Source organism: Anticarsia gemmatalis, chromosome 22 (genome assembly GCF_050436995.1).
Source record: "Anticarsia gemmatalis isolate Benzon Research Colony breed Stoneville strain chromosome 22, ilAntGemm2 primary, whole genome shotgun sequence".
Taxonomy (NCBI): domain Eukaryota; kingdom Metazoa; phylum Arthropoda; class Insecta; order Lepidoptera; family Erebidae; genus Anticarsia; species Anticarsia gemmatalis.
In genome coordinates this window covers 4535948-4549958 of record NC_134766.1, presented here as the reverse complement: position 1 = coordinate 4549958, position 14011 = coordinate 4535948, and the positions used below count along the sequence as shown (strand labels likewise).

General features: G+C 38.1%; 2 protein-coding genes across 2 annotated transcripts; one reads left to right on the top strand and one right to left on the bottom strand.

The window, feature by feature from the left end:
• Nucleotides 1-840: 840 nt before the first annotated feature.
• On the bottom strand, nt 841-12368 carry iav (transient receptor potential cation channel subfamily V iav). Its single transcript, XM_076129494.1, has 24 exons — nt 12216-12368; nt 11752-11906; nt 11404-11544; nt 11059-11140; nt 10878-10973; nt 10577-10794; nt 10055-10280; nt 9799-9914; nt 9394-9642; nt 9097-9248; nt 8870-9000; nt 8703-8788; nt 8153-8314; nt 7644-7832; nt 7251-7360; nt 6896-7068; nt 5909-6679; nt 5539-5684; nt 5022-5157; nt 4538-4634; nt 4314-4397; nt 2947-3065; nt 2747-2852; nt 841-2345 (listed from the first exon to the last, which is right to left on the bottom strand). The coding sequence occupies exons 1-24, from the start codon at nt 12349-12351 to the stop codon at nt 2177-2179; spliced, it is 4050 nt and encodes a 1349-aa protein (XP_075985609.1). The 5' UTR covers nt 12352-12368; the 3' UTR covers nt 841-2176.
• On the top strand, nt 3029-4228 carry LOC142982869 (uncharacterized). Its single transcript, XM_076129575.1, has 2 exons — nt 3029-3691; nt 3773-4228. Exons 1-2 carry the CDS (start codon nt 3260-3262, stop codon nt 4133-4135), a joined length of 795 nt encoding a protein of 264 aa, XP_075985690.1. The 5' UTR covers nt 3029-3259; the 3' UTR covers nt 4136-4228.
• Nucleotides 12369-14011: the final 1643 nt, after the last annotated feature.

Here is a 14011-nt window from a genome sequence, read left to right as displayed (position 1 = left end):
GAAACGGTTCAGTAACTTATATTGGCAGATAACATGAATATGTACCGTGTTCAGGAAAATCTGAGATAATGTGCTAAAGTGAAACTTTTGAACTGATATATTATTATGACTACCGCTACTATTTTTTTTGCTAGAATATAGATTAAAAAATGTTTTATCTCAGGTCTTGCTGGATTTTATCCTAAAACAAAATTATTGCGTAAAAAGGAACCAATACAGTCAGTAGGTTGTACGTTCTGAGGGTAACCCAATGATGAAAAAGTACTTGTGTAGCAAAATATTACGCAGATAATAATCGTCGATTATTGTAGGTAACTATATCAAAGAAGAGTACAAAGTAGGAGTATGTTACAATAGAGAATATAGGTTTTATAGGAGATTACGCGTGGCATACAATGTTTAGTGTGTAATTATACCGTATTTTATGTATTTATTCAATCCATTAAACGCACATTGTAGGTGTTAATTGTTGTAAATTTCGCGTCTTAGCAGGCCACAAGCGTATAATTAACAAATCAAGTTGCATGAAAAATAATTAAATTAATAGTTTGCAAATATTACCCCTGTTTTTTGCCGTAGGAAGAACATTAGACTGTTAACATCTGCAATGTGTTGTCAATTAATCGATTATAAAAATCTTTTATTTACCCCATTGTTATTTATGTACGACTATCATGTGAATTTCTTCTTAACACCGATTCGATAATTAAAAAATCCGTTACTCAAAATTATTTTAATTTAATATGTATTATGTTACATAATAATAACATTTCATGAGTTATTTGATTGCAATATTAGTTTTCACAGCGGCGAAATAGGGGCGATATAATAAATTAAATATGAAATCTATCTGTTGTTTTATTTCGCCACACAAGTTCCAGTGATGTGAATAATATTTTATGAAGTCAAATCTTATTTGTACTCAGTTATCACTTAAAATATTTAAACATTATTTTATACCTATAGTTAGAATTAATTTGCTTCTCATAACACTGCTTTCATGTGGCTAACTTTGCTTCAAATCATTTCACACAAGAACACGATTGTTAGTTTTAAAATGGTGTCCAATTTGGTGGTATCTACTTTTATAATTCAATGGCAGTGTAGGACACTTAACAACTTCCCTGTCCAGTGACTTACGAGAGCGTATTAGAATAAGTTCACGAGTTACATGTGACTCATTTCCCTATGCAATTTTGGGCAGATTTTATGATATGAACGCAGCGCTATATTTTTTTAAATTAGTCGTAGACGTGTGGCAAAACCTCTACTCATCAAGGAAATAAAAGAAAATTTCGTGATTTTTGCCAGGAAGTTTTCTGTTAAGCAGTAGAAAACTATACAATAAAGAAAACTCAAATACGAAAGAAAGGATTTATAGTAAGAATCCAAAACAAAATAAAAATATTCGTAAATCAACAGTGCTTCTCATTGTAACAGTCTAAACAAAATGCTTTTGCACACATTTTGCACTCTTCCATGGTGCACACATATGACTTATTGAACGTGGTAAAAATAAATTTTCGTACGGCGCCCATCTATACTAATATTATAAAGCTGAAGAGTTTGTTTGTTAGTTTGAACGCGCTAATCTCAGGAACTACTGGTCCGATTTGAAAAATTCTTTCAGTGTTAGATAGTCCATTTATCGAGGAAGGCTATAGGCTATATATCATCACGCTATGACCAGAGGAGCAGAGTAGCAATACAAAATGTTACAAAAACGGGGAAAATTTTGTTCCATTCTCTCTTATGTGACGCAAGCGAAGTTGCGCGGGTCAGCTAGTGAGTCATATGTGAGCATAAAAAAAACCGAAATAAGGTATATTTACATCAAATAACGAGTGAAAATTATATTATAGAGTATATATGAATGAATGTTATTTATCAAATCCGAATATAAAAGCAGTGGACGTTGGGCTATCACAAAATGTGTTGCAGGTATGGGGACAGGGAAGTTGTTAAGACGTAACGTAGATAGGTTATATAAACATGAATAATTGTATAGCTTTCCTTTTCCTGGGTTTCCTCTATACTTTATGAACTATCACCCTAGATAATGCTTTCTAAATTCCATTTACTTATTAGCTTCTTCATCTAATATAATTGATTCCTAATTTTCACTTGAGTGTTCATTAAGACAAATAATTTCATAAAAGACTCGTACAGTTATTGATCAATATCTTTGCGGCGTTGACTGGTCAGAGTCGTCGACCGACGTGTGTGAATTGAGAGAGGCTGTCGAAGCACTAGAAGACCTGATAAGTTTTGATAGTCGAGAGAGCGGTGCTGTCGCCCATGGCTGCAGAGGACTCCCCGCGTCTACCACAGGAGTTGGAGACACTCTGAAATAGGTATGAATGGATGTAAATATTGAATGTTAATTACATACCGATCTTATAAATGGAATCAATCGACACTTGAGAACCAGTTGGTATTGTAGGTATGAGATAGTTGGAAATAGATGTTCTGGATTCGATTCTTGAAACTTAATATACTTTTCTTTTGTAGAAATTAATTTGTTTTTATGGCGTTCTTTGCCTGTGCTGGAAACGTGCTATCCATATTAGGTATAAACGTGGTCGTTTTATGGTTAAATAGCTCTGCTTGGATGCGATTTGGCACTCTTACCCCCTTTACCGAACTGCAATGCATCTCATTGAAAATACTTTATCCACCATTAGATAATAATGGCAGATAATAAATTCTCGCAATAGAAATCCCGGTAGGAAGGATTTACACTTACCTATTTCTCCGTGTCCGAGCAGTTTTTGGACGTCGTTTCGCGTGTTTACTATGTGCTGATATGGCGGCCGGGGCAGCGCTGTTTACATCAACACCGCTACCAGAACCTAGTTATTATGAAAATGTTCACCATTAGATCAAAATTCACTCAAAAACAGAGTAGGTAGGTACCTAGTTATAGTTATTGTTGGGGGAACTTACCGACTACCAACATAGAATGTTCCACCTGACTGGGTCCGGGTGTTCTAGTTGCGTGCATGATACATAATGGCCTCGCATCTCTTATACGGGCTACGTCGTCTTTCTTCCCACCTTTAGCCCTGAGAAATTATTAATTCAAATTCATTCTACCACAATATGTTTTTTATTAAATCTGGCAACCCTATGTAGGCGTACATATGTCAAATAATGACAAAAGCTTTCGTCAAGTAATCACGTCAGGCATTATTGTTGTACACGTCAAGCAAAATTGGCAAAACTTATTGAATATCAACAAAGTAGATTTTTAAGCAACATGAATGAAAATGATTCAGACGCCAGCAACAGTTTATCTGAAGAAACACACGCCTTTGAACTACAATTTATAAAAACATATGAACAACACCCAGTGTTATGGAATGTAAACCACTCTGATTACTCAAACAAATATCGAAGGGGCGTCGCAACGGACGTTTTGGTCAAAGTTATGAAGAAATGGAACAAAGCTGCTACTCGATATACCGTACGGAGGAAAATCAATGCATTAAGATCATCATACAGAAAAGATTTGCGCAAACATTTGTCATCAAAGACTACAGGTCCAGGTGGTGAAATTACATACGAATATACTCCAAAAAACTGGAAATATTATGCATTAAGTTTTCTTGGCAGAAAAATTGATGAAGAATGCGAATCAATGAAAACAAAAGGTTTTATGGAAGTTGATTTAGATATTACAAAATTTGATGTAAGTGTTTATCGGATATTATTACTAAGTAAGATTTTACTTATATAGTCAATAAATAAGTATTTATATTTTTTTTTCAAGGAAGAGGTCAGCCAGTGTTGTGAAGAGTCAGAAACTGAAGAGATTGCAGAAATTCAAGAGATTGAGTCAGACAGTATCGACGTTTTAGAAACATATAGAGAAAAACGTATTGAAGTCACAAGCCAGCCTGATGCTGAAAGGTCTCAGAAAAACCGAGTGATTGCCAATGTAAATAATACCATTTTTGACAGCAGTGTGCATGACAAGGAGTTTGATGCAATTGGTTCTAATGTGGCTTGTAAGCTAAAGAGAATGAACTCTGAACAAAGATGTCATGCGGAATTATTGATCAATAAAGTTTTAATTGAAGGATTGAAGAACAATTTGACTGAATTCACCGATTTAACAGAAATATATAAATAGATTTAATATTCGATTTGAGATACTTGCTTATTTGAGGTATTCATCCTCAAATTCATATTATTTTTGTAGAATTAACTTCCTACCTACATTAACTAGGTATTTAAACTAACTAACTTAGTTATTTCAACTAATGTAAATAAATACGATTACCAACAATAGGTGTGTTTATTTTACTCACGAATTGTTTCCTGAGCTAGGCTGTTCCTCCCAGGGCGCATCGCTTTCCACAGCACTACTCTCAGATGCCACCAAGTACATAGATCTGTGAATTAAACAACAGGTGCCTTTTGAAATATCTCTAAAATCATGTCTATTAAACTAACTGGTAGGTATAATAAACTTATAAAGTTTGTATAAATAATTATTATCGTTATTTGTTTTTAAATGTGTAAGTTAATTTACCTGGCTGGTACGTATAGATGTGGTGGAGGCGGCGCTGCTCGTTTTGAAGCAGAACGAGCTCTCCTTGCACGCGAGGCGCGGCCCAGTAATACCGACTCTAAACAATAAAATTGGATGGTCAAATAAATTCGTTAGCTATTCAAACAACTAATTTCAAATGTGTTTGAAGCAGTTAATTTTGACATCAGTTGATCATCATATTTGAGAAGTAGATAGTCTCAAAAAGTTTGACATCAGTCATTTGAAGCTTGAAGTAAATTTGAACCGCACAAACTCGTTCATTTTGGCACGTATAATCGTCAGTAATTATTGGCTTCCGAATTTATTACAAATTACGAATTTACATTATTTACTACAAAAATGATGTCAAATATGCTTGAAAATTGATTTTCATTTAGGTTTGAACCAAGTTTGAACTGCTAGCATTCAGCTTTAAGATATTGATCAATAAATTTGACAATACGTATTTGGCGGTAAAACAAACCGGATATAGGATCGCTGTCGCTGTTCTCGTTGCGGTCTCGTCGCCAGGCGGCCTCGGGCGCGGGGGCGTCGGCCGCCACGCCAAATAACCCTGACACAGCGCCGGCTACCACACGACGAGCCGATTTTGCCGCAGCCTTTATTCAAATTAAACTTTATTATTAGACTCATGGAGTTAGGTAGGTTTGTACTTATTTATTTTTCCGTAGTAGACTAACCAAATAGCACTAACAGAAAATAATGTTAAGAATTCGAAACTGCGACGAATTTAAGTCACAAGAAAAAAACTTAATCTCTGAAGAATGGGTATGTAGGGTACCTATTATTTTAATGACCTCTAACAAACTAAATATAAACCTTAAAATGCGGTAAACAAAAAAAGAAGTGCAGACCTATGTTTTAAATCTTAGGCAAATTTTGTTTCGCTGGTAAAACCATAGATTATTTATAAACATATACGGTCGAACACTAGTGCCGCAAGGGGTCAATGAACTTAACAAATGTAGCTATATACTCACGGCGACGCTGATGTCGATTTCAGGCACATTATCAAGGTCGGCGGCTCCTTCAGCCAAGGTCCTAAGCTGTGCTGCGTCAGGTTCAGGAGTGGCTGCTAGTACGATCAGCTCAAATAGGAAGTCGCGGAACACTTCATCGGGTATAACTGAAAAATAAAATAATTTAATTTGGCGCCATTTTTTAAATGTTTCTGAGTTCAGGGCTATTAACGTAGGTAGAGGTTTTAGGTTGAAAATATTTAATTAATGAATAACATATTTTGTTACTCATATTATGAACGTTTTACGTACGTATCTTATTATGTAAAGGTTCTTTTAACATGGCTATTTACAGGGTTTTCCTCTAGGTTTTCTGTTCTAAGTTACTTACCGGGTCTTTGAATCTGTATCTCAATCATCTGTTGATTGGTCTGTATCATGTATTGTCCTTGCATCCCCGGGACGATGCTCATCGGTACTCCAGGACCGGCAGCCATGGGCAGCGTAGACCCTACACCCATTTGTAACATAGGACCCACTCCCATAGGGCTTACACCCATAGGTACGGTTGGACCCACACCCATAGGAACAGTCTGACCAACACCCATTGAAATTGTAGGACTCACTCCCATAGGAATCGTGGGGCTAACACCCATTGGTAGAGTTTGACCTACGCCCATGGGCATAGTTTGACCAACACCCATGGGCATTGTTGAAGGAACTCCCATCGGCAATGTAGTTCCTACGCCTGGACCAACGGCCATAGGTGTCATTGGACTTACTCCCATAGGTATCATCGGACTGACACCCATAGGTGCCATTGGACTGACGCCCATAGGTGCCATGGGACTAACACCCATTGCCGGCCTAACACCCATAGAAGGCCCAACTCCCATTGCAGGCCCAACTCCCGAAGGTATTGCAGTCCCACCCATTTGCATCGATGCAGGCATGGTTTGACCAGCCCCCATTGTCATCACAGGGCCTGTAGTTCCCACTTTAGTCTCTAAACTAGTTTTAGACGGGTAAGGAGAGACAGTTGTTGGGATGTTCAGTTGATTCGGCGTTGTTAGTGAAGGTTGAAGCGGCGTCACTGACGTTTGGACTGATGGTGCTGATTTCCCGTTGACGAGCAAATCTGGTGTGTGTTGCTGGGCAAGACCTGAAGAAATACAAATATGGTAACTTCGAGATTTTTAGCTCTCGTATTGGATTTGTATTGGAGTCTTGTAGCGGTTACATCTAATTTGTTATTAATTGGAACTTGAAGGGACTCGTTATACTTAGTAATGCCCAACATCTCTACTAAATACTTAGGAATTTCATAGTATCTATTGTTCCGTTCTACACACTTCTACATTTTTATACTGTAACCTACCAGGATTGAGCTCGAGTTCCGTGAACGCCATGACGTTAAGGGCTGAAGACAGCGCGGGGCCCACGCCTTCGCCCACCCCGCCCGTCAGCGCCCCCTGACCCATCGCCATGGACCCGTGGCTCATGTCTGTTCCCGTCACGCAATCTGGCGGCGGCGCTGCACCCCCTCGACGTCTAGTAAAATTAATAAGATAGCTATTATTTGCTGTACGAAAGCTTGAGACTCGACCGTTACCTGCGCCGAAATGTCAAGCAGTCTAATACCCTTTCTGGACAAGGTCTGAGGTAAATAAATGCACGTTCGCAAAGCACCTATGTATGATGATATTTATATTAGATAGCTGGTAGGTTCTTACGGTTGTTTGGTGGGTGTCGAGATGGACACGCGGCCCCACATCAACCGGCGCAGCTCCTCGCCGCTGATCCCGCGCCGTCGAAGCTCCGCTATTGTCACTCGACCTACACGCTACAATTACACAACGAAATTAACGGCATTAGCTGGAGCCTAGGGCTTAGAAACCTATAAGACGCTCTTCATCATGATTTAGATAAAGAGAGATATTTATTGCAGTGAAGTGTGGTTTGTAACTCCCCTAACTTAAACCAATCTTCATCATTAAATGTCTAAGACCTCTCGCGCCACATTATAGGCCCCGTTCTGTACTGGAAGAAATTTAATCCTCTGGCAAAAGCTTAACTCTACAATAACCCGTTTCATCCTTATAACCAAACGGAATGCTATTTCTTACCTTCCAATTAGTGAGCGCGCCCTTCCTCTGCTTGGCCCTAGTCTTGGCCTTGCTCTTGATGACCATGACGGCTCGCACCTCGTACCGAGGGTCGTCGGAAGGTCCCAGACCTATGGAGTACTCCTGCAAGTACTTGTGAGCGTCTTCCTGAGCCACGGACCGTTCTAGAGATACCACTATTTTCGCCCACTGGGAATTGAAAAAAAAATATGTAGGGAAAGAGATTTTAGAGTCTATTCCACTAGTAGGTATCTATTAGTTCTCCCGTGATGACATAGGTAAATGACACTATTGTTTTGCCCCGTGACGGGACAAGTCATTAAGACTTGTCGGGTAGACCCCAGTTTGGACACTTGGGTACACACACACCTACATACTGAACATTAGGTACCTAAATACTTACCTAATGAAGTAACTTTCACAGAGATAATAGGTACAAATATCTTTTATGTAACTAAGTAAGTCTACATAGTTTTACATAGTTCCAAGCATTTGTGGATGCATCTCACCTGTTTCACCCATTCCTTCTCCGACTGTTCGATGACATGTGCGTAAGTATTACCCATCATAGCGATCAACATGTTCAGCAGTAGGATGGGTACGAACACCATGAACACCGCGAACACGGTCTTGGATAAGTTTGGGTACGTCGTCATACTGAGGTCTGTGTACTGAAATATAACAACGAGTCAATGGACACTGCAATTTAATTGATAGGGGGTGAGAAGGAAAGACTGCTTGAAAGTATTTAGGCCTCTACCAATGCGTCGGGAGGTCGTGGGTTCGTTTCCCACACGGGACAATTATTTGTGCGATCCAAAAATCATAGTTTCGGGTATTATTGTACTTTGTGTTCGTTGTTTATATGTTTGTAAAAGTCCCCGCGACACAAGAGCGATTATTAATGCGGGAGTTGTCTTTAAAAATAACAAAAGGTCGAAAAACTTTGTAGCTATATAGCTATTAAAAGTGGGGCCTTAAGTTTGTTTCCAATATAGGTAGTTCACTAATCTATTTAATTATTTGAGGTTACACAAAATGGATAAGATAACAACTCACGCTGTAATCTCCAAGAGTGATCTGGAATAATGCCATCCACGTACTAGGGTAACTAGAAAATAATGTCGACTGAACGTTTGGGAAACCTGTCAAAAACATAATTGTATCATTTCTTATTCCTTGATAACTGCAAGAACTATTACAATATCGTTTATTGTAATACTTACCTTTGTAAAGGAAGTAGAATGACTGCGAGAATCCGAATAGCACGATGGAATAAATGATGCCAAAGGTGAACATGTCACCTGTGATCATACTGTAGATCATTGTCACGAAAGGACCCGTTAGCTTTACTGCGCTACAATATAAAACAATATTATGTAAATACCTACATATATTGTGTACATATTTCATAATTATCAATTTACAGAAAGTTTATGGCGTAGGTACCTACCCAGCGAAAAACATAAGCAGGAACCAAAAGCCCGGCAGCATAAATATGAGTAGTGCTTCTTCCAACATGGTTTGTCGCATCAAACGTGCTGGTATGCACGCCAAGAGGAGGATGTTCGATGTCAAGAATATGAACTTGGCTGGTTCATGAATCTGTAAGAAAAATACGTTTGTATAAGTGTACCTGCAGCCTATTATTGAACGACGATAATGATGTAAGAGATCCTACTTATATCAGGACTTCTATTCTTCCATTTGTCGCTAATTTCGATACTTCAAAAGAATAGTGTGTGCTTACCAACTGCTTAAAATACGCAACCAAGCCTTGATTCTTGATCTCATCACCTTGCTGCAATATGATATAGCACATTGTACTGGCAATAGTCCCCAATTCGCTGGCCAAACGGAGTCCACTTCTCGCGTCGTTGATTTCAAGGCCCCAATCTGGATGCGCGTCGGCCTCTGCACTGCTGTGACGAAGATAGACAGACAAGGACAGCAGCAATAGATGCAGCATCAAGATGAGGAGGCGTTTGAGAAACTTGTTCTGAAAATAAACAGAAGAATAGAAGTAATATCAACCTTGAGAACGGCATTAAAACGTATTTTGGACCCCAATGTAAATTGCATTGAATCCTGCAAATAGAACTGAAAAGTATAATATAATCAATTATATTTTAACTAATTAAAGGTAGGTACTTACTCTGGCAAAGGTCTTCCATTTCTCTTCAAGCAACCGCTGAATGATACCACCGTCCAACATGTTCAAATGTTCTTGTTTTGTACCGTTCAGAATTATAAACAACGCTGAATTCCAATCTATAAAAGAAACATTCCGTGAACAAAATACACATCATTGAATTATGAAAGTATCGTCTTATTATTTTTAACAATTCTGTTAATTCTATCTGCTTGCCTTGAAGACCGTTACTGAACTAATACTTCAGTAGCAAACTCACTAGTTCTCCCATCAGGTAACAAGGTATCCAGGGCATTCAGTGGATAAGCCGAGCAGGTGATGTTTGAATAGCGCCAGAACTCTTTGGCGGAGAGTTCCAACATCTCCCTGAAGACAGACGCTCGGCCCAGCTGGCAAGCAAGGGTTAAGGGCGTGAAACCAGCCAAGTTCATACGACCGTTACTTGCTGGCACTTTCGGGTGACGCAGAGCGTAGCCGAACATATCCTAAGAAATAAAGACATTACAATTTTATTAATGGTAGGAATATGTACAATGTTGAGGATGAGGTAATTGAAACGATTAAAAGCTCGAATAAAAAATGCATTTTTGATAATTCGTTTACATGAGATATAAACATAGATTAAGTAGCAGGTAGGCAGTAAATACGTCACAAATGGATTGACGTGATAAAAGTCTACCTACTCATCGAATATGAACAATAAGTTATACTTAATCAATAACTCAACTTTTGGGCACTTTACCAAATGAATAAGTCTTAGTTATAGTGTTAGTTTTCTTACCAATTTATCACAAACGACAACCATATGCAAGATCATATTGCCGAAGGAGTCCTGCGCGTCGGGGTCAGCCCCGGAGTCACATAGCAAGTTGTACACCGCCTCGTTGGCACAGCAGGCTGCCCAGGCAAGGGGGTACTCGCCTAGGTACGCTAGACCTTCGTAATTGGTCTGTCTGGCTGGAGGCACACGTTGCTGATCTCGAGGCAGAAAGAAACTGCCTGGATGTAGAGAGAATAATTATCATATACAGACTCAATGACTGCGCTGTGAAGTGGTCATACACGGCTAAAGGTGAACTTACCTATAGCCCTCTGCATGACATCAGCTCCTGCTTCTACCAGGTCTTGTACCAGCTCGTTATTGCTGTATGCAATAGCCAAGTGCAAAGAACTGGCGCCTGTCAATTAACGCAGTAGGTACATATTAGGTACAATATGATTAAAGGATACGCTCAAACTGAGATTATAAGAGTTCGTAATTACCTAAATATTCTTCACCTTCGACGACATCCAGGGACAATTTTGGGAAACATTTGACCAACGTTCTCGCTAGCCTTGTATGAATCTGAAAATCGTAATAATTAAGGGAAGGTTCATATCTGACGGAACATACATCGCGTGTTATCGGTCTCGCAACACCAGAACAGACAAATGTATAGAAAAACACACGACCGTTCACACTCAACCACTGATGCGACGGTGCGAAGCCCATACAAATTAAGTTACGCTCGACGCATCTTCCGTCAGATATGAACGTTCCCTTAAAGAAAATTAACTCCTAAACCGCATTTGCCGTAATTCTATTTACAAAAAGCAATTGAGAGTTACCTTAGTATCACAAATAATGAGTACGTGTAGCAATGATTCTCCCAAAGCACCTCTGTAGCACATCTGCCAGCAGGCGGTGTGGTCCTCCCACTTCGCAAGAGGATCGTGGGGAGATAGCGACGCTTCTATTGGCAACACCACCTAAGAAAAACGCCTTATTCAAATCAACAGTTAGGTATTCCAAAGGAGCGTTTACGTCAGGCGGGCGGCCGATTAAGAAACAACAGGGACATCACATTAGTTAGGTACAGCATATTTTTGAGTTCAAAATAAACTGTTTGGTTAGTGTTTTAGATAAAAGTTGGTTGGTTATTAGAACATTTTCCCATTTATTTCGTAATTTTTTACCTGTTCTTGATCCCTGAACTTCCACCGGAGGTATTCTGCTCTATTGATAACTCTACCTCTGCCTCCTGCATACATATACGCTGCGAACTCTTCCCGAATTAGCTTTTCTGCGGCCATCATTCCACCTTTTGTATAAGTCTCCAAAAGGAGACCGCCTGGTAAAGGCAAATAGTAATTCTAATTAATAAATCTATTATGAAAAAGACGTCGACACCTAAACCAAATTTGTCTTTTTGGCGAGCGATATTTTCACCCGCCAAATAGACAAATTTGTTATTTATTGAAATAAATTGTAGTGTTTAAGTGCATATATATGTCGTGTAGTAAAATAGGAATTCGTTTTAGAGTTTCTTTACGTATTATTTAGAACGTTGCGTGAATTTAATCAGATACTATTTTTAATGATAACTTTTTTACACATTTAGTAGGTAGGTACCTACTATGAGTATTGACAATAGTCTTACCTTTTTTATAATCAGCAAGTTTATAAAGCACTGTATGGTCCTCGCTACTCGGCTGCGATATGACTCGATCAAGAACCGAACCCTGCGACGCTTGGACGCCGCTGGCTGACATCAACTTACTTAGAGCTTCACCCATTTTGATTTTAGTTAGACTTTTCGATTTTCATACGAGCTTCTGAAAAAAATTATACCAAAATGGAGATGGATACCGCGATCTGTAGTTATCGGATTCGTTATAAAGTTTACAAAAATTATCAAATTTGTAAAACGTTATAGTTTCAAAACGATACTTACTGCACGAAAGAAAATATTGGTATTCGACTCAATTTCTTCATAACTTGGAATTGTAAATAGTTCATGTTTTCACGTTTTGTCCGTAAACACACCATCACTATGTTACTTTATCGATCGTTTAAAATTAATTACTTTTATCGAAACGACGCGTCACATCCCTACTTTCGATGTGTTTCGATGCAGGCACTTCACTACTCAATGGGGTCACTGGGTCAATTAAATTCATTGGGGTCAACTTTTTACACATCTTTATAAGAAAAGATTTATTTTTTGGAAGATAATTAACGTTATTGACCGGTAAACAATAAAAATATTTAATTAATTATCATTATTATAAAAGGAAAAACAATTGACAATGTAAATAATAACAAAAGCCAGTTTAACACAATGTACACTTTCGAATCACTAAACAATTCACTATTTTCTCAAATTTTTATACTTTGGTATTAATATTTCTTTCCATTTCGTATTTATTGATTGTAAAAATATTTTTGCAAGATTCACAGCCGATAAAATATAATGCTACGAAAGCATTTTAATTCTAAGGAAATAAACAATTACCGTTGTCATGGCAACGGGGTGAATGGCGCGGGCGGGACGGAACGAAATAACAGGGCACAACACGTGACTTAACTAGTACTAACGTTAGTCATAATGCCTATGTACCTACTTGAAAAATTAATATATTAGTCTCTCCACTCCACTAATTAAATTGAATATTTTTAATTACACAAATTAGACATCGTCTTTGTCTTCTTTTCTTTTAGTGGTAGTACTTTAAATCTTTAGAATTAGGTTAGAACGAAAAGTAAAAAATAGGGTCTTGTTTTTACCCCTTAGCTAAAGGCTCCCTACAATTAACACGTGCGGACTATAAAATGCTTTTATGTACTCCCCTTATCTATTCATCTTTGTATATCTAACCCTTTATATACGTATAATAAAACAGCAGAAAAGGTGTGTCTGTACATTGAAGATTTTTTCTTGGTGGGGTGTTCAACAACACTATTGGAGTGAATATCTGCAAAAAAAGGTGAATCTAATAACAAATCTCCGGAACTACGGAACGGATTTGAATGAAACTTTCTTTAGTAGATAGTTTTTAAGTCTGGACAATATAGTAAGCTATGTTTTATCTTGATACGCCATCTAAAAGCTGAGTTATAAGCAAAAAAACATATTACAAACTTAAGTTTGCCGTTGAAGAACAGTTGCTCTCATACAAATGTGTACGTGGCGGTAGAACGCTCAACTGCAAATATAAGTTTGTCGCAGCACAGTTCAAATAGACAAAAAATCGGATTTGTTGAATCTGTTTTTATGGGATTCTCGCTGGAAGATAGATGAGGTTGTCGAGTGACAAACAGACTACTTGTACTTTATAATTTTATTATTTTGCCCGACACGGTAGTCGAACCCGAGATCGAACCAGAGATACACTACCTGTTTTTTTTTTTACCTTATGCATTGTTAAACAGAAATGTCTCTAGAGTAGAGTCTAC